At 41.7% G+C, this 27,173-nt stretch overlaps 1 protein-coding gene across 1 annotated transcript; it reads left to right on the forward strand.

Moving 5' to 3' along the window:
- The first annotated feature begins 885 nt into the window (after positions 1–885).
- Positions 886–23,224, forward strand: ACTR2 (actin related protein 2). The gene is made up of 9 exons (XM_066177749.1): positions 886–1,018; positions 6,381–6,491; positions 11,361–11,576; positions 14,601–14,673; positions 16,527–16,663; positions 17,432–17,581; positions 18,249–18,394; positions 18,777–18,909; positions 20,037–23,224. Exons 1-9 carry the CDS (start codon positions 971–973, stop codon positions 20,205–20,207), a joined length of 1,185 nt encoding a protein of 394 aa, XP_066033846.1. The 5' UTR covers positions 886–970; the 3' UTR covers positions 20,208–23,224.
- The last annotated feature ends 3,949 nt before the right edge of the window (positions 23,225–27,173 follow it).

The following is a 27,173-nucleotide window of genomic DNA, read 5'->3' on the forward strand; positions in this document are numbered from 1 at the left end:
TGTGGGGGGTCTTCACCAACATCAACCTTTGCAAGTTTGTCGCAGAGCAAATCACAGCCTGAATTTCTGAACTTTGGGGGGAAAATGCACAGACCTAATAGACTTATGAGAACTCACTTCTCCACCCGGGCTGGGCTAACAGTTATTTTTAATGGTCATGCAATGCGTGATGAGGGTGGGGATCCATGTTCAAGGGGGAATATGTAATATGGGAAGGCTGCACCTAGGGAAAGGAGGAGCAGATAAACCCCACAGGAGAGTATGGCCCAGTGGGCTCTCTCTTAATTCGAATAAAGTTGATTTTTGCAGGATTACTCTGTTGCGGACATTGGCCTTTCACAGCGTGATTTTCCACACAAATATGTAACTCTCTTTAACTATACAACCCCCTTCGCGGTTATGCCGTGTGACACCTCATTGTAACAGGCTGCCGTTCGTAGGGAAAAACCTGTGAAAAAAACCTCCTCACTTCTCACGGGATGAGCAAGGGATGAAAAGTCAGGAGCAAACCTCAGGTTTTCCCCTCCATGCCACGAGCTGTTCTTCCGGGGATGCCGAGCTCTGGAATAACACAACACCCACGGCAGACAGAAGCTTTTGAGAGCTCCCTGAGCGAGCAGAGAGAGAGCAGGCGGGGAGGGCACGGCGTGACGGGGGACGGCGTGAGGGGGGGAAGGCGAGCGGCCCCTCGGGTGACCCATCCCCGCCAGGCCACCGGCAGGAGACCAACACAAAGCGGCCATGTGGGCAAGCTGGGGTGACTCGGCGAGGAGCGGGGCGCCTCGGAGGCGGGTTTGGGGCGGGGAAGCTTTGCCGGCCGTGTGGCGCCGCCGCCATGGCAACGGGGGCGGGCGGCGGGCGGGCGGCGCGCGCTGACGGCTTCCGGCGTGCGGGCGGCGCGCTCGGGGGGCCCGGCGGAGGTCGGGGCGGTGCCGGTGGCGGTGTCGCGCTCGGTGTCGGTGCGGCGGCGATGGACACGCTGGGCAGGAAGGTGGTGGTGTGCGACAACGGCACCGGGGTGAGTTCTCTCCGCGTGCGGAGGGGGGAAGGGGAAGCCGGGAGACTCTCCCCCCCCCCCACCACGGAGCCGGGCCGGCTTCCTGCCGGCACCGCCCGCGGGCCGCGCCCGCCCGGCCCCGCCGCCGCCGCCGCCGCCGGGCCCGGCCGCCATCCCGCGGAATGAATGGGCGGCGGCCGGGCCCGGGGTGCCCGTGTTCCCCGAGCGGGGGGAGCGCCGGGCCTCTGCCGTGCCCGCCGCCATCCTCCCCGCCGCCTTCCTGGTGTTACCGGCGATATCCCGGTTGATCGGCGTGACCCGGGGGCCAGGCTCGCCGCGGCAGCGAGACAACGTTTTTGTTTTAGACAAAAAGGCCGATTTTTTTTTAAAAAAAAAAAATCTGAATGGGCGCATTATGCGTTGAGCAATCGGGATGCCTCCTGTGTCTTAGGGTAGGGAAATTTCGGGGTTTTAGTTGTTGGGTTTTGTTTATATTTTTCGTGTTTGTCTTTTTTTATTATTATTATTATTTTTTTTTTGGCAGCTGCTGTTCAAAATAGAGCATCGTCCTTTTCCTTAATACCTCTCTGACCTGCCGCGTCCTTCCAAATCGGCATTTTTTTTTTTAATGAAAGGATTTCTCCCCATCCTTTCCGCCTTTTCTGGCCTCCGTAAGGGTGCAGGCACCCGCTGGAAATCCATCCTTTTGTCAGGCTTTTGGGAGGCACCTTGGCAGGAAGAGAGAAGGATACCATTTTAAAGCAGAAAGGAGATCAGATGCTATCGGTGGATATTTCCCCTTAGTAATTCTTTTTTTTTTTTGTAATATAGGGTTTCCCCTAGTAAAGCAATATTATCTGGAGACTTACCTTCACTGGTGGTACATTAGGATCTATTGAATGGCAAACAAACCCCACAAGTTTTATTTGTTTTTTTAATATGGACACTTGCAATAAAGAGTCCTTATTTTTTTTAATAAACCTTGGAAAGAATAGTTGAGACAAAGGGTGATGTTATTAGAGATTCAGCATCCTGAATTAAAGGGTTTTTCAGTGAGCATCTGGAGTTGTTAGGATGGTTCAGGAAGAAGAGCATCATATTTGACAGCTCAGGGATTTGACAGTTTTGATGTCTTTATTAACCCTTCATGCAGCAGAAATTATCTTTAGTAGGGCTTAGGGTTCAGAGCCTTTGGGCACTTCCTAAACTGTCATTTAGAAGAAAGGAAGAAGAAAAAATAGCTTTTTTATTTCTTGTATAGAAGCCGCTTTCTGCTTTGTTTGGGTTTGGTCTGAGATTTTTTTTTGTTGTCCCTGTTCTTTTTTCTTTAATATTCCTATAGCGAGGCCCAGATTTAAAAGGGATAATTCACAGCTCCATCCTTGATGTGGCAGTGATCATTGGGTTGTAAAATATTCAGTGTATTGGGGCTGACAGCAGTGTTGTGCCTTGGCTGGTCTCAGGTGTGACACGGGGGGTAAAAACAATTGTTCCAATCGGATTTTTTTACAACCTGGGGTATATTTGTGCCTGCTTGTTGATTCCAGATACGTAATTAATTGGATACATAATTTTTTTTCCCTCGTGCCTTGTAGCAGCAGGATGTAAATAACCACAAGAGTGGAAGGGGAGTTTATGGTGCCTGTGTCACTTCAGCTCCTGTGGTTTTTTTTGGGTGAGGGGAGCGGAGTGTCACAAGTAATTGTTAAATCAGTCAGCTCAAAAATGTTTAGATTGATTGGGGATAATTGAACAAGGATTGGGGTAAAAAATTTTGGACAAAAAATCCCATTCAGTAGGACTTTTTGAGTCTCAGCCGCATGTGGAGATATCAAGTTGTTCTATATCATTAAACCGATATTTTGATAGTAATATTTTTCCTATGTGACAAGAGATGTCTCATTTTAGAGTTATTTCTGATGTCTCACACTTTAGAAGCGTGATTGAAATTAAATCTCTTTCCAGGTGTCAAAAATCTTATAGATAAAAAAAAAAAAGGAAGAATATCTTTGGAGAAAGCAGGTGAATTTTTAGCGTTAGGCTCGTCTTTGAAATTTGCTGCTCTTGTCAGGCTGCAGCTGGACTTTTGATGTGTCTTTGAGGAAGAGGTGAGCGACTTGAAGGAAGTTCTTGCTCCATGTGGTGTGGCAGGCAGGCAATGGCACCTCAGAGCTCTAAAACCTCAGGGGTGCATGTTCTTTTTGTCAGAGGCCAAATAGAAAAGTTACTTACTGCCCTGCGAAATTGCTGTAATTGCATTTAGGGGTTTTTTTTTATTATTATTTTGAGGGTTGCACCAGTGGAAAGGATCAAGCACGGAGATCTGATAAGAATTTTAATGTTCATTTTAAAACCAGTCACGTGAGGTGTTTGTGAGCTTCCTCATTCTTTTGGTTTGAAAGAACACTTCTACAGGCAAGTCCTTAGCGTTTGATGACTCAGTAGGAAGTGAAAGACACGGTGAAAAACCACAGTGAAATGGAGAAGAAACTATATATGGTAAAAATTCTTACATACGTGGTTTTGCACACAGGGAGGCTGAATAGATGTTCTTGGAACATTCTGAATGTGTGCAAAAAAAAAAACGAATGGTGCTGAAGCCCTTGCAGAAAGGGGTGAATTCACGGAGTGCTTGTGTTATTGTGGGGAGCAGGAGCATTGCACTGAAATTATTCAAGAATTGCTGTGAGGGCTGTGCACAGCGAGAGGTGGAAGAGAAACCAGAGTGCACTGTGCTTAAACTAGAGAGTTTCAAACTGAGAGTGTTTAATGTTGGGCCTTAGAAAAGAGAAGTTCTGCAGTTCATAACATTTACTTGAAGGTTTTGAAGGATTTCCTGTAAGGGACAGGAGGGAGAGGTATCTTAGGTTTCCTGTACCCCTTCAAAAAAAAATCTATAAGGATCCAAAATCTATTACTGTACAAATCTGTGCTTTTACTTGTTGGTGGTTTTACCAACTGTCATGTTTCTTCAGCCACGATGGGCAATGTTAGGTCATCACAAACATACTGAATATTCAGGGTAATGTCGGGGGAATAATACTGCAGTGGGGATGCCCCCATTGATGGGGAAGCTGGCAAAGAAGGCTCACTTGGAAGGGGAAAATTCAAATTTGAAGGCAAGTTAAAATTCTGTCCCTTCTGTCTATGGCAGACTCTATCAAACTTTGTAAAATATAATTTTTAAGGCTCTCTGTTCCGGCCACACAAAGAGGTGGGAAACAGACTGTGAATTTCCAAGCTTAATCTCGCCAAATCTGGTTTTGATTGTGTTTTAGGCTGGTCGGAGAAATGACAAAGTGTTTTTAAAATCTAGGGTTTGTTAATTGCCGACACAGTTAATTTCCCAGGAAAGGTCTTAATGCAAAAAGAGGCTGGAAGTTACTATTCATATCAAAGAGCTGGAATTTTTTGTGGTTTTGTAGGTCAGCAGTTTTTAGGTCAGTGTAGTTGTACGTGATTCGGAGAGGTGTTTTAAAAGTTGGCCAAGAAATGCTGATTTTTTTGTGCAGCAGTTGTTTTGGTTGCAGACATCAGGGTTGCTTTATAAATACTGGGGGTTTAGGAGGGTTTAAAAGTTTGAGTAGTGGGGCTTCTGGAGGGGATGTTTCAGGAGGTTAAATTGTAAATATCTCTTTAGATATTACTTACCCTGTTGCTTCTGCTGCTCTGGTGTGTTCCGGTATGTGATCCACAAGTGCTTGTGGCTGCTCTTTGCTTTCTCACTGCAGCACTGCATTCCTGAATCTGTGCAACTCCTAGACACCTCTGGCCTTAGTATAACCAAAAAGAATTGGTAAATACTTGCCTTTTCAGGGTATTCCTGGTTTGAAGTAGAATGAGTGAAGTGAGTTGTGTACACAGTGTCATTCTGCAGGGATGGGAGGGCGAGCGCTGAAGGAGTGAAAGAAACTGGGGTCACGAAAAAAACCAAAATAAAAATCCTTCCTCCCCTCTATTACCCCAGCTTGAATTAAAATATCTCTTGGCTCTTTCTCTGTCTCTCTAAATTGCTTTCCACAACAGGTGCCCCTTTTTTTACTGCGGTAAGGTGAATAATGAGGAGCAGCAGCACAAGTGACTTTTCATGTTCCCCTTAGTGTAATGACAGAATTCCTCTCAGCTGCAATTAGCTGTGCTCTTTGCTGGGATAATTGTTCCAGTGGCAGATCTTGCTTCAGAAAATCCAGGGAATATTTGGAAAACTCTAGCAGATGGCTTTTAATACAACCTGCAGGGGGTAATTACATTTTGGGACAGGGTCCCTGGGAGTCTGTGAATTGCCTGTTCTTGGAGGCTGGGTTACTGCTGCTGCACCTCAGTGGTTGGGTGATTTTGCAGATGAAAATTGGTTTTGTTCTGGTGTGTTAATACATATTCTTGATGCAAACTGTGCATCAGGAATAAAAGAGGAGTCTTCTCTCTCCTTCTCTCTCTTCTGTGTGAGCTGTGGGTGGAACATCAGAGTACAATACACGAAAATATCCTATCAAAATAGCATAGCTGAAGAGCATACCTTGCGGATCCCCATGAATTAAGCTTGTAACTTCTTGCTGGCACGTTTAAAGTTCCCATTTTACAACTGAACTTCTTTCTCTAGTGACCCTATGGATTTTTAAACCGTTCAGTAAATTGGCATTGTTTTCTTGGTGTGTTTACTATCTTGGAACCCAGTGATATAAAGCTTCCTTTTGTATATATTTGGGTAGCAAACACTCTTTCAGAGCCTCCTGTTTGATGTGAACTGCCATCATCTGAGCTTATGGTTGTGCTGTTGGTTTTAGAAGTGCTTACTGCAGACTTTATCCTTAAGGGAAGCCCTCAAAATTGTGAGGCTTTGAGAAATCCATCTGAATTGCTCTCAAATTCACATTTGAGCACTTTTTACAGGAGTGTAAAACTTGAATTCACAAGGTTTTCTGGCTTTTTCTGGTGTGTAATTCATTATGCTACTGTGTGCTCTAATTGGAGAGGTGATTTAATTAGGTTTCACTGGGTACTCATTATAAGGTGATCCATTACAAAATCACAGATTTCAGGTTGCTAGAGGACTTTTTAATAGAGTGGCAGGAGATCCAAATTCAGACACTGGACTCTTTTACACCTTGCAACTTACACTTACTCATTTTAAACTGTTTCTCCAAAATCTGAGAGTCTTGATTCACAAAACATCCTGGGAAATACTTTTATTCAGTTTTAAAAATCTGTGCCTCATCTAAAATGTGTAAAATTGATTTGAAAGTATAAATCAAATTGGTTTCCAATGGGGCACATGCTCTTAAATTTGGACTTTTAATTTTTTTTTTTTTTTTACCCCAAACCAGGTTTCTATATGTAAACAGAAGTAATGTGTATTCTAATAAAATGATTTCTTCTTTTTCAGTTTGTGAAATGTGGCTATGCAGGCTCGAATTTTCCAGAGCACATTTTTCCAGCTTTGGTTGGAAGACCCATTATAAGATCAACTGCTAAAGTAGGAAACATTGAAATCAAGGTAAATTTTTTTTGATTATTATTTCTTACTGACAGATAAAAACATGTAGGGCAGCTTTGGACTTGTGTAATGTTCGGAAACGTTTTGGTTTTGTGTTTTTTTTTTTTCCCTTAACCCTCTTTTATGCTGTTTCAGTATCTCTTGGTTCATTTCTGTATTGGATTTTAGCATGTCACAAACCACAAAGTTAAGAAGAGGGTAACCTAAAGCACTGGAGGCCTTCAGATAGTGCACCTGAGGAGGCAGCAGGTAGGGCACCAGTGGTTCTGGGCAAAAAGGGGCTTCAAATGCCAACGTGAAAACGGTGTCAAGATTAGAAGGCAGAAATCAGACAGAGGTGACTGACTGTCACCAAGCTGTTCCTGTGGGATTTTGAGACAATGCTGAAGAGCTGCTGGAGCTTCCAGGTTTTTCTGTATGGTTTGCTTCCTACTCAGAGTTGATCATGTGTGATCTTGTCTGAGATGTTGAGCCTTGGCTGTGTTTGCGTTTCATTGTTTCTCTGGTTTTCGTTCTCCTTTCGCTGTTGATGGACGTGGGTGCTCCACACCAGTTAGGGATGGAGAGGCTGCTTTGTCTTGGGGCAGTGTTCCAAGGCACGGGAGGGAAGTCCAGGGAGTTGTAATTTTTCATTTATTTTTTAATTAGAGAGTAACACTTGAAATGTCATTAGTTGCTTCGGTGAATGTCTTGGCCCTGCTGTGGTCACATCCTCCCTTCTTGCTTCTGGCCACACAATTCTCGCCTTGTGCTGGTCATGCTGCTTGTGCAGGCATGTTGTGAGCTGATCCAGCTGAAAATGAGCGATTTCTTGGACAAGTAAAGTAATGAGTGCCTTACTACACTTGCAATCTCCAGTTGGAGAGTGAGGGAGAAGCAGAGGCAGCAATGCAGAACTGTGCAAGAGCCCACTTAGGCCAGACAGGGTTGAGCAGGACCACACATATACAGGATTTCACTTTTGCTTTCCTTACTGGTTCTGAACAGCAGTTTAGGGAGAAGAAGAAGAAGAAAAAAATCAGTCCAGTCTTGTTCCTTATTTTCAGAACCCTGTAGCTGACGAGGAGAACTTGAGCTGTTGGGTTTCTGCTTCTGCCTGTAAAATGGTTGTAGTAGCAGAAGGCCATACAAGGAAGTCAAAAGGCTGAAAGATGCTAGAGCTTCCCAAAATGTGATTGTGGATTTGTCTTGTTGCTGTCTCAGCTAGGACAGTTCAGTTGAGAGGATAGAGATCTTTCCCTTCCACAGTAGAGAGGATATTTTTTTGTAAGGAGACAGAAAACATAATCCTTTCTCTAGTAAGATTTGGGGAGAGGTATTTCTTTGGGTATCTTCTTGAACTTAATGTGAGGAGCCTCCTCAAAGGAAGTCCTGATAAAGTTGTATGTAATTATGCAGTGATTTATGAGTCTAAACTCCACCCAGAATTTTCTTGCATGAAATCTCACTGTTGAAGTCATGTTTTCTTTCCAGCTGCCTCAATATAGCCTGTCTCACCAGTTTTGGTATCCTCTGGTTGTCTGATAATTTAATTTTGTTACAAATACCAGTGCTGCATTGAAAAGATAAGGGGTAGAAGTGAGTAATTGCTATGAGATCAGCAAAACAACCTGTAAACAATCATCTCATGTGCATTGCTGGTCTTCTGCTCGGGCATGGAGCATGTTGGTGTATTTCAAAGAGCATAAACTGTATCTAGATTCTTTCTAGAGGTTTTATATCATCTGCCTGTAGCAGCTTGTCACCCTTTCTTAAGGAGGCAGCGTATCAAGAGAAGAAATCCCTGCCACAGACACTTGGGGTATCCCAGTAGGATAATACAGTAGAAGGACTTGTTAAGTGTTGAGTGCTGTTTTTCTCTGTGAGAATCTTGCAGATTTCCCAAAAAAAAAGTATTTTTGCATGTGAGTTTTATGCCAAATTTTAATTCTAGGCATAAGCTGTGAGTTCTTATGGGATAAGTTTAAAACTGGGTAAAGGAAGCTGGCAAGGAGATTATCAGTTTAACAAACTGTCCATGAAAGCTGCTCTCCTCGGAAATTCAGAAACTCTGTGAAAGGAGCCTGGAAGCTGATCAGAACAGTGGTTGTCATCCACTGAGTTACCAATTTCAAGTTGCTTTGACCATATTTTCTTTAAGGATTCTCATTTCAGCTAGCATCAGGGGTGCAGCTTTTTCTCCTACTCAGGAATTCAGTCATTACTGGGATTATTTTGCTTTAAATTGCAACTAAAACCAGAAGCATAGATGCTGTTCTTGGCTTTTACTGATTGACTAGTCTGCAGCAGGTTTGGGGGTTATCAATAAGTCAGTACTATGGAGTAGTTTTCAGTTCTTGGATATATTAAGTGAATTTTAAAAACAAAATTTAAATTTCGCAATTGTCAGAGCTAGTTACGGTCAATTGTCCTGTGCAGAGTCTTGTCTAGTTCAGATATACACCCAGCCCAGGGCAGAACTCTGCTGGTACAGAATGTTTATACACATTTATGAGAGAAGGGCAGATGCACTGATCTTGTTTGCGGTCTAGGAAGCCTAAACATGACTTGGCACTGACGTGTAGCAATAGCTTCCTCTAGAGAGACAATTGAACCTGATGTCCTGATAATGTTAGTTTGGCCCTAACTAAACTAACTCAGATCATTTCCTGCTGTACATGCATCTCTTTTCAGCCTAATTCTACTGTGTACTTAAAATAATTTGAGAATTTCATTTAGGCCTTTTCTGACTTTCTTGCTTCTACCTTTTCTTCACCTTTCTTGACCTGTTGAAGTAGAATAACAAAATGATGGTAAGTGAGGTGGCCCTGTGCTTTTTTGTTTACCATTTTTGCTTGATGAGACCTAGTAGCTGTTATGTTATTTTTTAAATGCTATTCATTGTTTTGTCTTGTCTTACATTTTACATTTGAATACACACTTGTTTTGGACATTGTTCATTGCTTTGGTTTACTGGCAACTAATTAATGGGAATATGTTGTGTATTGCTTTGAAATGCTACGTAACCTGTAGTTTTTGCAAGATGCAAGAATAACATTGAAAGATCAACGTGAGAGATCAACTCAGCATCTTTAACAGTAGAAGTTGCTCTATTTAACATCCCAAAAACCAAGAGTTTGAAGAAACTGTTCAGATGTCAGTTAGATATTACTGAGTACCGAAGTGGTGGAAACATTGGATGCCACAATACTGATTCCTCTCAGCAAATTTGGTTGTGTTGTCCTTCTTCCTCTGCAGCTGCCAAGTGTACGTGTTTGTTAGTGTGCTAGTGCTGATTTCTCAGGAGGGAACAATTGTTCTGCCCTGTAGCTTTGTTTTAAAAGGATGTGAAAGTTTCGTGCAGCTTTCACTTTGCACCTTTGAACAGCGGCTTTTCCTGGGCCGTGTCCTGTTGAGCCTCAAAGAGCAGTGCACAAAAAAAACCTTGTGATTCTTCTACCTGGTGGAGTTTGTGTTGTCTTAAATTCTCATGAGTAACGTGGCTGCATGGTGGAGTTCTCATAGTATGCTTTCACCAGAGTGCTTTTGATTGAAAAGTGTTGGAGTCTTGACTTCTGTGTTGTGTGCAGTCGAGAGCTGAAGCGTGATCTGCTGTGCAAGGGAAAACAAATCAAACACCTTGTCAGGGACAAGGGGCTGCAAGAGCAATGGTTTCACTTAAACTATTTTCAATTCACTTCCTTTTTTTGTATAGAGTCAACAGCAACTGCTTAGGTTACATCTAAAATTGGCATTATAAACCGGATGCCAGATTTTTTTTTTTCTTGTGCATCTTTTTTTTTTTTTTCCCCTGGCACTGAACAGTAGGTTGAGTAACCCTGACTTGCACTGTGCTGCAGCAACTGCAAACTGTCGTGGCATATGTTTGGATGAAGCAGCTGGCTTTTCTTTTTCTTTTTTTTTTTAATTTTTTCCCCAATTAATATTATTATGGACGCAGAGCTAATGGTTCCTAGAAATATGTTCTTACAGCCTAAGTTACAAGTGAGTCAGTTTAGGCTTCTTTAGAAAAGTATGGGGCATAATGAGGGAGCAAAGATAAGATGTTATTGTGCATACTTCCTGTGGGAAATACGTGGGAAAGGAGAAGATGTGATGTTACTAATTTGAATGTGCAGTGTTTGCATAACTAACGTTAATAAACAGATTGCTTAATCAGTGTGAAATGACTATACAAATTGCATTAGCTGGTTGTGTTTGTGCAAGAATGCATCACTGGGGTTTCTGGCTTGGGACTTCTGGCAAGGAACAGACCAGGTTATATTTTGTATTCGGATGTGTCTCTTCACACCCTATTGACACAGGCAATATGTAAACCATTGTTTTCTTTTAATGTCTGGTGTGGAATTTATAATCTCTTATTTGCTTTTGCTCCTGTTCGGTATGCTTATTCACCACTCATTATTCCTTTTTTGGTATTGTGCACAGAAATTTGCAACATGCATGGAAAAATATTCTGCCAATCCCACCTACTACCCTTATGTGCTGTTTTGCATCTCGGCTCTTAGAAATTAGTATTTGTTAAAATAAATCTGGAGGTGTCAGTGGAGAAACATCTGTACTTACAAAGCCTTTGTAGTCTCTAGCTCTAACAGGGTTTATTGGTTTCCTTAAGGTTAATTGAAAAAAAAAATCAAATTAATAACGTTTACTTTGGAAAAGCTTTGGGATGGGTAAGAGCCAAATTTAAATATTACATGAACTATATTCTACTTCTCTCCTAAGTACCTGCAAACGGTTCAAAAACGTGGGCATTGTTTTAGAGCACATCTGGCCTCAGGCTGAAGCGCTTCACTGTCATTCTTGAGGAGTTTGGTGTTTAGGAAAACTCTGTGAGCGCTGACGTGTTGTTGTGTTGAAATTTGACAGGACCTGATGGTCGGTGATGAGGCCAGCGAATTACGATCCATGCTGGAAGTGAACTATCCCATGGAGAACGGCATCGTCCGGAACTGGGACGACATGAAGCACCTTTGGGATTACACCTTCGGACCAGAAAAACTTAATATTGACACAAAAAATTGTAAAATACTCCTCACAGAGCCTCCCATGAATCCCACTAAAAACAGGGAGAAGATCGTGGAGGTATGTGTGTCTGGTGGGAGCCGATCCACAGTCACTGGAGCATTCCTAAGGGATTTCTTGTTCCAGCAGCACACAGTGACTGTCTGGAGTAAAGCAGTTCTGTTCTCTAAGCAAAACCCCTTCTCAGCCATAGGCATGAGTGCTACTGTGCTTAAATTCAAACCAGCTGATCTCATTCCCAAGCTGTAAGCAGGCTTCTTGTCTCTGGCATTAATAGCAGCATTAAAACACAGAATTGGAAATACATGTCTCTCTTCACATACCCAGGATACGTTGATTACTGGCGGCTGGATGAATGTTAATTACTTTAAATGACTTGGACTTGTATAAGCCAGTAATGCAGAGGAGACTGGAGCTGGATGATGCTTACCAGATGGAGCAGTGTTGTTGGAGGTAGCTGAGACCAAGGTGTGATGACAACCAATGCACTAATCTTTAATTAGTGCTAGGGATTATCAGAGAAACCCTCCTAAGAAGGTTCTTGCATCCTCAGTCTCAGAGTGCTGCTCTGGGTGATCTTAAGCTCCAGCTGAACCCTGTGTTCCGTGTAGGTTGTCAGATATATATTGTTTGGCTCCTGTACCTGTGGCAAAGACTCAGTAATGTTTGACGAGAACAGAGTGTTTAGTTTTCTGTTTTGTTGAATTTTTTTTCTCATAACCATATAGGTATTTTCAATTAAGATAAGGTTGAATATCAAAGCTTGTATATATGTATTTCCCTAAATTCACTGCTTAGTCTGTTAAGAATTTACATTTATCCTCACCTTTCCTTTGAAATCTTTTTGATGTCACAGCTACAGTAGTGCTTTCTGCGGCTTGGCAGTGAATACATTTGCACTGATCCTTTCTTTCAGTGACCAGGGAGCAAATGAAGCCTAGCAAAGTTGGGAAAACTTAAGTGAAAAAAAGATCAGACCGTGCAATCTAAATTCAATATGGTTTTTTTTTTTAGCAATTGTGAACATTAGGGTCCTATGACCTAAGTATCAGGTAATGCATTCACTCCTTCCATTTTTGACATGGCCTCCTCCTTTCCAGGGAGGTGAGCCCAGTATGGGGCAGAGGAATGAATGAAGACACTTCCTAAAGCCTGCAGTAACTATAATAATGTCTCTGGATTTTGGGATACGCTCCAGTAGCATTTTAGAGGAAAAGCTCAGTCATCTGGACCATATAAAGATGATAGATAATTATATAGGCTGTCCTTCATTCTGTTTCCAGTAATTCTCTCTCCTCAATTTCATCACTTTGGCAGAGCCACCTGCAGCAGTGAGGCAGCAAATGTTCATATGTCAGCTATATTGTAACATACGTGTTTAAAAAGTGCTTTTCCTTTCATGGCATGTACAGGACCCAGGTTGCTCCTGAGCTTGACGGAGTGTTTATCTGCTGCACTCTGATTGTGTGACACCCTCAGAAGCAGCCAGACTGTAGAGACACTTGAGCACAGTCACTTCATCTAATCCAACCTAGGATTCCTTGTATTTTTTTCCCCAGTTTTTAATTTTTTCCTTTCTGTACCCAGTTAGAACATCACTTTGTAGGTAATCAAGAATCTGCTGTCATGTGAAGAAGAAGCTTTTCAGGGAAACATTTTGCTCAGTGCTTATATCTTGAGATTTGTTAACATACATGGCCTTTGTCAAGGCATTTTCCGTGGCAAAGAAATTAATGCAGAGGAGAATGCATTTCTTCTTTCTTGAAAGAAAGAATGACAACACCCCCAAAGGTTATAAAAGGTTTTGTAGAGGCCTTTAGGGTTTGGTACATGTGAAGGCAGTAACTAGTGCCATTTGAAGATTGATTTTGTTGTGTGAAGGTGATAATTTAGATTTTTCCTACATTATTTTTTCATTTAAAAAGCACTCAAGTTGTTTGAAAATACCCATTGGAATAGTGCTGGGTTTAAACAATGACTACTCAAAGGGGATCTATTTTGAGTTGCTGCCCTTTCAACTGTTCCCTTTCTGTTCCTTTTCACACTGTTCTAACGGAGGAGGTTCTTTAAATAGTTCAGAATTCTAAAATTGTCAGGCATCAGCTTTTTCCTTCAAAAATATTTAGATATCTTTTGCTTGAGCTGTGGGAGCACTTAGGATTCATTCAGTTTCTAATCCCAGGAGTTGCAGAAGGGTTCAGAAGGCTGCAGGGTAGCAAGAGCAAAGCTTCTGTATGTGTTGGAATAATCAGAGTTCATCCATTTTTCCTGGTAAAGCTTATTGAGGGGAAAACTGCTGTACAGCATGATTTGTTTACTTGGCCTTTTCTTGTGTTTAGGAAGAAGACAAGATCCTATAAACCCTACATCCTTTAATCTTGGCCTCCTTCTTAACTGGAACTAGTTCAGTGATGAGGGAAACCTGGTGTACAAGACAAGGAGTTGATTTTCCTGTTTCACTATGAGTTCTGCAGTCCTGCAGTTTTCTCTCTGCAGTGGATTTTACACTGAATTTAAAAGTTTGTCAGTGGTTGCCCTTTAAAGGAGGGAAGAGAACAACCTGTTCTAACCTAGACTAAGATATGAAGGAGTCTGGTCTTTATTTGACGTAGTGTGCAGTTGTACAAAGTCAGTATGAAGAATGAAATACGAAGAATGAAAAATGCCTGAATTTTGTTTTTGGGCATACATCTTAAGCAAACATTTTATTCCCAAGTCACACTTCAGTAATGAACTGCTTGGCTGGTCTACAAGTACTGCCTCCCACTCATTAAGCACTTTGGAGAAGTGAAAATTTGTGTAAAGCTGCAAAAATTGATGTGTGGGTTTCTTGTAAGTATTTGCTTCTGTTGCTTAAGGGATGTGGAATATTTCATCTGGCTTGTCTGGTGTGAACAGGTAAGGTACAGAACCCAAAGCAGATGTCTCTCTAATGTTTGTGTAGAATCTGTGATGAAAATTCTTGGGAAGTGTTTTTCATCAGTAAAAATACATAATTCTAGAAGTACAGTTTTCAGACACCGATGAAATTTCTTTGAGGTGTTGGGCCTGTTTTGGAAGCTGATTTTTGCCTTCATCTTACAGGTTATGTTTGAGACATACCAGTTTTCTGGGGTCTATGTAGCCATCCAGGCCGTTCTTACTCTCTATGCTCAAGGTAGGCAAAACTAACCTAAAATTTCTTAAGTTTCCAGATGTGTTGCTGAGCCAGAGTAGTAACATGGCACCACTGGGTCTTGGGTTAATTCCATGCTGTTCTCTAAGGAAGCTCAGCTCTGACACCTTTTTGTGCTTTTTATTTTGAGGAACTATTGATGGATGCCACTGTTGGTGCTATTTTCATGGATAAATGCAAAAAAAAAAGGTTCCTCAAAACCCTTTGGCATCAAGTCTTAATGGCTTACTTGGGATTTTCTGAAAAAGGAAGAACATTTTACCACGAGTAAGAGAGTAATTTCAAGAAGGGGACCATGTGACTTTTGCACTATCTTCAGGGGAAAAAAAAAAAAAAAAAAAAGGAATAAAAAGTGGAATCTTTTGCTGTAGATAAACTAAATTGAAATGGTCCTCAGCCTGAGCAGAAAATTATGGATTGACTGAATTCACTGGAAATTCTACCATCGACTTCAATCCATCTAGGATTTTAAGAAGCTACTCAAGCACATCAGTTGTAATACCATGACTCCTTGCATCTGTTTGTCGGTGACTCAGTGTATTTAACTGTCACATAGCAGGACATAAATATCCAAATCCAAAAATACAACGTGTCACTGTGGTGTCTCTGTCCAGGACCAAAAGCAGTGAGGTGCTGGAAGGGTGACTCTGCCATGCAAGCCAGTATAACTACTTGAACCAAAATCACTTTTGCAAACCTGAATATTAATTTTATTTGCTGCAGTCTGTGTTGTTACATACTCCCCCTGTGGTTTTCTTTGGTTTGATTCCTTACAAATATTTAATTAACTGACATCTACAGTCTTAAATTCTGCTGTAATTGTTCATGTACCTTTTGGTGTAGTGCTCAATTACTTTGGAATAACAGAATTTGAGACAACTTGAAGCAGTCTGCAGTGTTTCTACATAACCATCGTCTAAAACAAATCTGAAGACCTTCTAAGATGTAAAAATCAAGGGGCACATAAACATTTGGTTTTGCAAGTTAAAAAAAAAAAAGTCCTTTAAAACATCCTACTTATTTATATTACTTCAAAGATTAAAGTAGTGGCTGAAGTTTATATAAAGATGTGCCTCATTTCAGTGCATCACACTTCCTAGGTCTCTCCTTAAAATATGGTTTCTTGCTTTAGGTAGCTTGTGAGAAACTATAAAACTGTCTTCTGATCAACTTTCACCATTGGTTTTTGCTTCTAAAGTATAGAAACTTCTGTTTCTACATGTTCATGATATCTGTTTTGTGTACCTTAGAATTTAATAGTGTGTGGTAAACTTTTTTTTCTTGAGAGTTGATTTTCTTTTAGTCTGTGAAAGTGGATCTCGTTCAGCCTAATGCCATTTGTGTGAGGAAATATTAGGCGTGTGCTGTACAGTCCAAATACTCTCTACCTCACAAAAGTATTTGGTTTTTTGAATACCAGTAGAAATCAACAAGTCCTAAGAATTTAGCAAGGAAAACTTGTGGCTTGAATATCTCTAGATTGCTTCATATTTCAGAAGTTATTAAAAGATTGCACAACTGAATCCAGTGGACAAATTGTGCCCTGATAGGCATTTAATAAACATAGATGCTCCCATTAATTAGAGTGCAATTTAAGATGTCAAAACACCACATAAAACTGAGCAGTAGAGTTCTAGACATCTAGGTAAAAGCAATACTTAAAAAAAAAATGCATGTAAGCATTTGTTACTATGAAAACCTAAAGTTTAATATCTCCTGATGACCGAGGGAAGAGAGGTTCTATCAGTTTACAGTGAAAAATCCTTCCTTAAACTCGCTGCTGCTCCGCTCAGTTTATGAAAGTGCAATAAAAGTGCTTCTCTGCGTTCTTTCAGGTCTGTTGACTGGTGTTGTGGTGGACTCTGGAGATGGTGTGACTCACATTTGCCCAGTTTATGAAGGTTTCTCCCTCCCTCACCTCACGAGACGGTTAGATATCGCTGGGAGGGATATCACTAGGTACCTCATTAAGGTAAGCTGGGAGGGAAGAGGCTTTAAGGTTAAGGCTGGTGTCTGTGGTGCATTGGTTCAAGTCAAAATCCCTTGATAGCAAGAAACCACTATATATTTTCCCTTTCTTATTCATATGTTAATTGCATTAAGAACTCCTGTGTTCCTTCAGTCTGTTTTTACTGTGTTTCCTCATCTAAATCACACGTGATGATACTGATGTTATTCAGAGGCATCACATTTTCTTAGTGGCAATTTTCTAGGAAGGGAATTTATTCCCTGTTTGGGAAGGAAAATCTTGAAAGTTGGCTTTCTCAGTACCTAAAGTGAAAGCTAAATTGTATTCCCTAGGTTCTACTCACCTGTTTTCAGAAAGACTTCCTAACAGTGTAGTGATTCTTCCCTGATTATTAAATAAGAGAGCATGTTTGATAGACAATTCATTTCTTTGGGTGTTTTAAATATAAGCAACATCTTAGATTGACAGATCTTACGGTTAAACTGGAATATGGGAATGTTCTGAAGTGAAGTTCTAAAGATAAGAATTACTTTGGGGTTTTTTAAAATTTGTTTTCCTGCTGGTTATGCTGAAAGTTTTAGTGATGAAGAAAATTTCCCGTTTGGAGTAACGCCGCTGCTTTTCTGGGGTACACCAGGATGGATTTGTTTTAATACCCAAATTTGCAGCTAAAAAAGGGAGGTGAACAGAGAGAATGTGTTTAAATATCCCTGTAATGAGAGATCTGGACTGCTGCTCTCATTTCCTGCTGACCTTCTGTGTTCCCTGCAGCTCCTCCTGCTGCGAGGTTACGCTTTCAACCATTCTGCTGATTTCGAGACGGTTCGCATGATCAAGGAGAAGTTGTGTTACGTGGGATACAACATTGAGCAGGAGCAGAAGCTGGCACTAGAGACCACAGTTCTAGTTGAATCCTACACTGTGAGTGTCTCAAGACAGCTTTACTTGTCCTAAACTTCTCAGATTCCTTCACGGTTTTTCTTGGCAGTGGCTCACCTCTCAGCCTGTGGAATCAAATTGATTGGTTCTGGGAAAATCTTCTACAGGTTTTTTTCTTTCTACATTTCCTGTAAGACTTTGTAGTCACTTTTGTCATTGTAGATCTTTGAAATGTGAACATTATAGTTCAGGAATTTGTAGAGAAAGTGGGCTTGTTCTAGCAGATGAAATTGTTTTGGCTTCATCCATGCAACAGCGAGACATGGGACTGATACCTGGTGTCAGGAAAGCTAAACTTGCTCACAGTGGAAACTTTGTGATCACAGTTGGAAAAACTTGCAGAAAAGCATTATTCTTGCTGTAAGATAATTTTTAAAATTGATGCTAGGAGTTGGTATTGCAAGGAAATATTTGGTAGGTCAGTATGGATATGTCTGGCCCCTGATGTGTCCAAGTCAATTGCAGAGTGATTAAAGCATTTGTATATTCTTTCAGTACTACTGAACGACTTCTTGCAGTGCTGACAATTATCAACAATTTCCTGTGTTAAAACGTTTGGGAGCAATGTAGGTCATTTCCTCTTGGGTTTTTTTTTTTAGCATTCAAGTGGCTAAAAGTAGTCTTTTCAATGGCGTTGTTTCTTCCCTAGCTCCCAGATGGCAGGATTATCAAAGTTGGTGGAGAACGGTTCGAGGCACCCGAGGCTCTCTTCCAGCCTCACTTAATCAATGTTGAAGGGGTTGGTGTGGCTGAATTGCTGTTCAACACCATCCAGGCTGCTGACATCGATACCAGGTAAGAGCAGAACATTTAAATCCTTGGTCTGAGTGCAGGGGCGATGCAAGAACTGGCTTAAAAGTAACAACTTTTGCTTTAGACACTGATGTGTGCTCCTGGGAGAAGGATGTGGGGCTCAGGCTGAACTTTTGGAGCTTTAACAGGTTGTCTGGAAGCTTTCAATAAGAATGAGCAAAGATAAAAATCTTGAAAGCACACTATTTTTTTATTTCTGCTTTCTGGGAAAGCATGGGCAAGCCTGCTGAAACTGTGCAGCCTGTCTCTGTGTAGTGATTTTTTTAGATTTGTATTTACTCCCCTGCCTGTACAGGTACCTACTGTAGCACTGAGTAAACTATACAACACCACAAAGACTATTTTGGTTTTTTCTGGGGGACAGGTCTGAATTCTACAAGCACATTGTGCTGTCTGGAGGGTCCACCATGTACCCTGGGCTGCCTTCACGACTGGAGCGGGAACTGAAACAGCTCTACCTGGAACGAGTTCTGAAGGGAGATGTGGAGAAACTCTCGGTGGGTATGGGGTGGCTGCTGCACCCGGGGGGCTCAGAGGCTTCCCCTGAATCCCCACTAGAGGGAACCAAGTGGTCAGAAATGAGGGAGGCTGCGGGTGGCTTTCCCTGCAGCTTGCAAAATCCCTGCCGCCCTTCCTCACCCCTGCCTTTGCTTTGTACGGACTTGCAAGAAAATTAACTGCTAGACCCTGCTAGTAGCCCTCCCGAAGGCTTGGGGTTGATTCGAATGTAAAATAGGCTGATAAATACCAGGACGCGAACTGTGATGTTGGTTAAACAAATCTAAGGAGTTTCTGTGCCTTAAAGCTGTCATTGAGAGCAAAAAAAATTAATCAGTGAGAGTTTTGGTTTGTATTACAAGCGAAATACTTAAAAGTGAGAGAGGCTAGAGTTCTACCACACTTTCAGGTGGAGTAAGTTTCCCTTTTCCACCGGTTATTGTGATAAGCAGGCAACACAGCCACACACATTGCAGAGATAAGTAGCAGTGTGTTGTACTAAAAATTCCTTAGAGTGGGGTTTCTGATGGTGAGTTGAACTTCCCTGGTTCTTAATACAATGTTCTCTGAAGGTCTTCTGTGGAATGACTCAGTTGTACAGAATGTTTTACATCTGAGACAGTATTTCAGTCGTAGCTCTGTACTCATTTTTGCTCTTGAAGTTAGAGCTTTAGCACTGAAGAAGTTAAGGGAGTATTAGTTAGTTAAGCTGGTTTAGATCGTGTAAATTGGTATAATTCTAAAATATTTGTGATTTGATGATCTGGTAACTTGTAATTTTAGCCATCAAAGATTAGGAATTATTTCACTTTTTGCAGTGTTCCTGAATGAGGTCTTAATTTCCTGTCAGTATTCTGAATCCTGGGCTTTTCGTTGATATACCAAAAGTACAATTTTTGGGCAAATGTCAGTAGCTGTGTGTAATTTCCAATGCAAAGCCATTATTTTACTTCAGTTACTAAAGCTGAAAGCTTGCCCTGTGCTAACATTTCAGTTTTTCTCACTAGACACTTTCCACTTCATCATCCAGCTGGAAAACCCGATTTTATTTTTCCTGAGGCTTCGTTTCAAGAATCCTACTAAGGATTAATTAAATTCTTTCCTTTTTTTTTTTTCACCCTCTCAGAAATTTAAGATCCGGATCGAAGATCCCCCTCGTCGGAAGCACATGGTGTTTCTGGGCGGGGCTGTTCTAGCAGACATCATGAAAGACAAAGACAACTTCTGGATGACCCGACAAGAATACCAGGAGAAGGGAGTGCGTGTGCTGGAGAAGCTTGGTGTGACTGTTCGATAAATCCCAAAGCTTTGTTCCCATCACGTGTCTAAAAAGCATTTTTTTTTTTTTTTTCCTTTCATTGCCAATCTCTGAACTCACTCAGCTCCATGCTATGGAAGGGCCTGTCTGTGGCCCTTTTGACCCAAACGTCAGGTTTTCGTTCTGGTTTCTTGGGGGTAGCTTTTTGTTCAATGTTTCTTAATGTGGCTAAATTTGACTATTAAATTTGACCACTTCCCCGCAAACAAAACGGAGCAAGAGCAGCCTGTCTACTTCATTGTTCCCTCCCAGTAGGCAATTGGGTAATTCTGGTAGGCTTTTTTTTTTTCTTCTGGGTTTATTGCTGTAGTCCTGCTAGCTTTTGTCTCTAGTTTACAAGGGGTTGTGTGCCTTTTTTAGCATAAGAAAACCTTTAAACAAGAGTTTTTGCTATTGGATCATTGTGGTGGTTATCTTTGCATCTTTATGCCTCTCTACATAAAGTTGGTTTTTTTTTTTTTTTTTCTTTCCTGAAATTAGGAACTTTGATTAAACATTGTTAAAAAAAAACCTAGTTGAAGTAGCTGGAATGACTTTTAACACAACTGTTTCGATGTAATGTGGTTTCATGTGCACTGCTGCCTAAACTTGGCTTCTGAGGTGGTTCATCCTTAAAGGTGGTGGTGGGGCCTTCAGACTGTATTTCTCCAAGTGGCAATGTGCGGTTGCCACGAGCAGAGAGACACCTGATGTTCTGGCAAGTGCACATTTGTGGCCTTAGGTGTCTTTTTTTTTTTTTTTTTTTTTCCTGGAGAGAGGAGACAGGTTTTGAGCCGTGTTTCTGGTTTTTTGTTAAGGGACAGCCTGGGGGGGGTGGGTCAGCCTGACCAAAAATGCCTCTTTTTATAACTAAATTTTGGTACCCTGTTGTCTCAGCACGGGAAGCAAGAATGTTAAATTAGCTGTTGTGTAATTGTTGAAGAAACTTAGATATGCTGAGACAGGAGCCTCTAAACTCATTGAAGAGATTTAATACTTTCAGAAATGCTTGTGAAAACTGTAACTATAGATATTTAAAGCCCCAGAACTAAGTTTCAAAAAGTCCGATGTTTTAAGTGCTTGTATGTACATCAGAAGCACTTCCATTAAACTTTACAAGTGTATTAACCTAGTGCCAAGTAGTTACTGCAAATGAATATTTCAATGACCAGTGTTTATTGCAGCAAGCAGATATTTATAAACAACCAGTGGCAGTAGGTTATAAAGAATGACTTACATTTGTTCCAGTTAAGAATAATATTGGAATAGGAGATGTTGGTTGGTAAATAGCCACAATTCACTTTATCCAGTCCTGATTTTTGATTCTTCACATGGGATGGGGAAGGAAGGGAAAACCAGTGATGAAAATGCTGTTTCCAGAAAGTACATTAAAGCTGAGTTGTTCTAAAAAAATAGAAGTTGTCACTAGTAATTATCAGCCACCTTCTCCGAGTATAGTTGCCTGTATTTTTTTTTTTTTTCCTACTAGCAGACTGGTAACTATCATTGCAATAAAATCTGCCTTATAATTAAGCATAGCAAAAACTGCTTGCATACAAATGCTAGCTAGACTTAGTTCTACTTTGCTTTCCATAGAAAATATTATATTACTTCTTACTGGTTCTCGAAGCCTACCGTAACATTTAAGCATAAGGAAGTCAAGCTCTGCTCTTGACTTCCAAACCTTGGAATGTATGAGAGATGCTTTCATATCCTTGCCATTTGTCTACATCTTCACATTAATAATCGACCCCAGAAACGTGGAAATATTAAACTCCCTTGGACTCTTAAAACGTGCTTCCTTTCTAAATTGAGCAGACGGCTCCCCTTGGGCTGAGCGAGCCAAAAGGGGCAGAAACCCCATGTCTGCATTTCTTTAATAACAAGACAGTCACTATAGCATTGCTAGTAATGACCATTTAATTATAAAATATGGTAAAAATCTGGTGGGTGGGGTTTTTTGCAGCTATATTTACTCTTAACTTGAACAATACGAATTTCCAGGCATGCCGGTCGTGCCTCAGTGCATGCACTTCAGCAGTTACTAGATTTTTTGGGGACGTGAATGTAAGGGGTACTCTGAATTCCTGGAGTCTTCTAAACATTTAATACACAAGACTTTAAAAATGCTGTGGGCTTGCTTTAGAGCTATGATTTCTCACGTGACTGTCTCTGGGCTTTTCAGACAGCGTTGGGAATCATGGAAATAAACCAAAGAATGACTTTAAAACTTCCTTTTTTTTAAAAATGACAATCTGTCATGTGGTTTTTCAAATCTAGACCTTGACCCTGCAACCCCTTTGCTTAACCATCTTCTCCCCTGTCCACTGGCTTCAGTGAGGTATGTGCATGTTTGAGCAAAGGTTTTGGAATTTGGCCCCTTCACTAGAGAACTTTACAGCACCATGAGTAATAAATGTCAGTTGATTGTGCAGGATCTTGGGTTTCCATGGAAACCATGTATATATTTAAAAAAAAAAAAAAGGCAATTAGGATTTTAAATTAACTGTGATCATGGATTCAGAGGAACACATTGGGTAATCCAGATACTGAATGGGGTGTTCCAGTTGTGCTCAGTGTGGTTCTCCATGTTTGTGTTTGCACACACGAGAGTGTTGTGTGTGTGTGTTCTCTCAGCTGACAGCTTCAACACTGCTATGAAAGCAATCTGGTTTTAAAGTTTTGTTTTGGTTTTTTTTGGTTTTTTTTTTTTTTTGAAGACCAAATAACTTGAATTGTATTTGCAAAATGCTTCAGCTCCTATAAAATTAGAATAGAAGATGCCGCATCAGTTGTGAGTTTTTTGGGAACATCCTATTTTTAATGTTAAGCTGCTTCAAACCCTCCCCTCCCCCAGTGTTCTAGGATGTTAACCAATGTAACACAGATGGCTTTTTATACAGTTCTGAATAATGTTAACACACAACACTGGTTGAGACCATGAATGGAAATAAACATCTATTTAAATTGACAGGTCTTTTCAATACGAAAATAAAATCGGATTTTTTTTCAAAGTAGATTATGTTTGCTTTGTTTCCTTTGGGAAATCGCAGTTCTGTCAGTTTTTCTCTAACTTAACTTCCATCACAAAACCATCAAGAGCTGCTTTGGCTGAGGAAATCTGACATGACAAAATAACACATTGTCTACTGATTGCTGTCATACCCCATCCTTTAGCCAATGCTCCATTCCCTCAATCCTTTTCTTTAAAAAGAAAAAAAAAAATCCTTATCCTTGGACAGGAATCTTTTTTTCTAGTTCAACCTCCCTACTGCAAACTGGGAAGAGCGTGTATTGACCTCAGCATCCTTGGCTAAGCACAGAAGCCACATAATGATGCCCTGTTTAGGAAGAGTCTCCTTGGCACAGTGACTTTGTGTGCTATTTCACCTGCATCCCTGATTTTAACTGGTTGAAAAAGTGCATGTGAGGTTGACCCGTAGCATTGAGAAGGACTTGAGTGGTTTAGTGACTGGTCCACCACTCACGATGCATTTATCTGGCTTTTGAAATGAGCTCAACCAGCTTCTTCCCCCTCCCCAGGTCGTTGCATTTGCTGTGCTGGAGGAATGTTCCCCAGGCGTCTTGTTCCTGCTAGGATCATGGGTTTGTTTCGCTTAGATGGAACCGCCGTGTGCAGTTTGGCCCTGGATGCATCTGCCTCAGTGGCTGGGTCAAACACTTGTCATCTTCGGGACAGATGGAGATGGACAGGATTTTAATAGAAAAAAAAAAAAAATAAGGCCACCCTTAACCCCAGATCTGTGTTTCATCACTCTGCATTCTTGGGGAGAGAAATAAATAAATCTGGCTGTACCTCTGCTCAGCACTAATTCATGGTCCCTGCTCCTCCCCTTTTGCTTGTTTTGCCTGACATGGCTTTTGTTTGGAAAGGGCTAAATACAGCTCAGTCGACATTTGCTAGTCAACTTCTTCAATAGTGAATTCCTCCCTGTGGGCACTTCAGCTGTTTTCCACAAACAAGTGTCCTTAGCTGGTCCAAAACTCTGGAAGATCTAGTTTTGAAAGTTTTTTTTGGTTACTGTTGCGGGGGGGGATTGGTTGGTTTGATTTGGTGTGGGGTTTTTGGGAGGTTTTTGGTGGGTTTTGTTTTCTTTTTTTAACTCCAAGTAGATCTGCTTCCACATTCTAACTAAGAATGGTGTTAGTGAAGATTGATTTGGACTTTTTCAGGAAATATTTCACCTAAAATTCTGCTTTATTTGGGCCCTGCTATGTCATGCTTGTTCCTTCCTAATGGGTTGGTTTGTTGTCCTGGTGCTCTTAAGTCCCTGCAACTTTGCCATTACAGGCCTCAAGAAAAAACACTTCCATTCAGAACAGGCTGCTAATTTTGCTGATTTTCTTACCTTCACTGCATAACAACATTAAAAAAGCTCTTTGATAACATCCTCCATGTGAATTGCTTACCTTGCCCCTAACCTGGTGCTGCAGCCCATTGAACCAGCTAACAGCTGCACAAAACAAGATTTCTGTGCACGTCTGCTTCTTGCCCAAAGAGCTGGAGAAGGTCTTCTTGCCTTTGTGCCTCGTGCAGAATTCTGTTGTGGTGCTGCTGGAAAAAGGAGAAGTTCAGGGAGGAGAGGCAGCATGGGGCCTTATTTCTCAATTTATTTGTTTTTTTTTTTAAATTTTGTTTTTCCTTTTGAAAGCAACCTTAACGTTGAAGATTAGGGAAAGAGTTTCTATTCTGGGTCATGAATAAAACATATGACGAGTCTTAGCAGATAGTTGGGATGGTACTAAGGGCCATCTTCAGCTGCAGAACTCATGTTCCTTCACACACCCTTTTTGAAAAATTTATTAAAAAATAAACCTCTGTTCCCAAAGCCTAGGAGTAGTAATTAAACTGTAGCTGCAGGAATAATGAGAGATGTGGGCCCCCTTGCCTGCACCTTTTAATCTGTGCACCCATCTCCCATCTGGTTTTTGTTTGCCCTAAAGCCTCAGTGGGGTCAAGATCCTCCTCTTGCACGCACCTTCTCACCGTGTGCCCATTTTAAATCTCTCCAGGTATTTTAAGGAATTAATTAATTAATTAATTGCCAGTTGTTGGCCTCAGTGCAAGTAGATCCTGTAAGCCCTGACTCCCCTCGGGCACTTTCCTTAGCACAGCAGCTCTTCCGGGGGCCACTCCAAATTGAAACCTTTGCCTTGGCCTGTAACTTTCTGTTCTAAACCCTGATTTTGGCTTTGCCTGCCAAAGCACGAAAGGCAAGGGTGGCATTAAGGACGTGAAAGGCGGTATTTCGGGAAGCACCCAACCACATGACCTCCCTGGAATATTTTAGGGTTTTCCTCTTGTAGTGGGTATTGGCACAGATCATGTGGGACAAGTCCAATAAGAGCAGGTGGGGTTTATGTTAGCACCTGTAATAACTGGGAGGTTTGTCCCCTCTAAAGTCTTCTTGGAAGAGAGGTGTTAGGGCTTCTCATGGCATTATTGGATAATAATAACCTGGGACACGAGCCTGTGAAATGTGGCCGCTGCTGGAATCCACCCCGTGCCCGTGTGAGAACAAAATGCCGTGATGGTAATTGCTCATTATCTAATTACACAAGAACTTACAGCCCCAGAGGGTGAAAACTAATTAAATGGTTATCCACTCTTAAAATGGCAACAGAAAAAAAAAAAAAAAAGGAAAATTCATTCTTTTGGCTCTCGTTCCATTACTGTCGGCAAAGTCACGTGTTCCTGGAGAAGTGAATGAGACAGTCCAGGATGGACGGAGTTCTCTCCGCTCTGCTGCAAGGATTGAGGCAGGAAGCTTACTTTTAGGAGAGTCCTCTGCTTAGTGAAAAGTACCTCAAATTTTAAGCTGCAGCTCAAAATGAAGGAGGATTCATTGTCCCAGGTTTTCCAGGAAGGCAGCTGATGCTGGCCTTCAGAGCAGCCCGGGTCACCTTTTATGTTTGCTGCTGCAGAATTTTAAAGATAAAATACCCGGGCCCCTTGGTCCCTTGGTGTGGCTGTAGTGTGCTAGGGGCAGGCCTTGGTTTTACCCCGTATTGAGGCATTCTTCTTCTGTCTAGGAAAAGTAGCTGCCCGTCCAAAAAAAAAAAAAAAAAAAAGTGATGACATTTTCCTGTGATTCTAAACCCTCCAGCTTTTGCCCCAGCAGTAGTAGACCCCTGTAAAAACCTTTATCCTGCCAAATGCAACGATGATTATCACCTTAGGCCCTAATTTAACTTTCCAAAAAGTCCCAGACAACCCCTACCTCATGCCTTTCTTTGGAGCCCTCATTCCTGCCTCTCAGCATTCATACGCTCCTGCTGCCCTGGTAAAACACCAAACCCCTCAACTTGCTTAAACCAGGGTCCCCCAAATTCCAGGGGAACCTGCTGTTCTTGGGGTGCTGGAGTGAGAGGAGGGCAGACGGCGGGCAGGGCTCAGCAGGACCACACACTTCAGCTTCCATCACAGCGGTGCTCCAGCAAGCAACAGGTGCTGAGCTTCTCTGGGGTTTGGAGCTGCAGCTTTTCCCCTCTGCCTTGTGCTGCCTGTGGAACCCAATCCTGCAGGCATTCTCCAAACACAGGCTGTAAAACGCGCCTGTGTGGTTGCGCTGCTCTCCGGGAGCTCACAGCTCACACCTGGGGCACAGTGGCAGGCACTGGGTTGGAGCTGTTGGCTTTGCAGGGAGAGCTACAAAGCTCAGATATCCTCCCCGTCACAAAAAAAACCCTTCTAGTGCAACCACCAAACACGAGAAGCAGAATTTCTGCTCTTTGCAGAGCCTGGGATTAATGGTTTTAATCAGAAGAGCATAGTTTGGATTAGGAATGAAGGTTCAGTGAGTGCAGGGGCACCCCAGGCAGTTTCTGGGGAGCAGCTGATGCTCCCTTGTCCACGTTCTCACATTTACAGGGCTGTGTAAGTTTTTGGGTTGCCACAGACTGCAGAGCTGTTACCTGGGTGTCTTACATATTCAAACCGGCTTT

The sequence above is a fragment of the Chamaea fasciata genome, unplaced genomic scaffold, assembly GCF_029207755.1.
Source record: "Chamaea fasciata isolate MVZ Bird 193981 ecotype frontalis unplaced genomic scaffold, bChaFas1.0.hap1 SCAF_3, whole genome shotgun sequence".
Lineage (NCBI taxonomy): Eukaryota > Metazoa > Chordata > Aves > Passeriformes > Sylviidae > Chamaea > Chamaea fasciata.

Excerpts from the sequence above, each read along its gene's own strand:
- ACTR2 (XM_066177749.1), top strand. The coding sequence starts at position 971 with ATGGACACGCTGGGCAGGAAGGTGGTGGTGTGCGACAACGGCACCGGG. Across the intron at positions 16,664-17,431 it reads TCACTAGGTACCTCATTAAG|CTCCTCCTGCTGCGAGGTTA; the intron begins GTAAGCTGGGAG and ends TGTTCCCTGCAG. Across the intron at positions 18,395-18,776 it reads GCTGCTGACATCGATACCAG|GTCTGAATTCTACAAGCACA; the intron begins GTAAGAGCAGAA and ends TCTGGGGGACAG.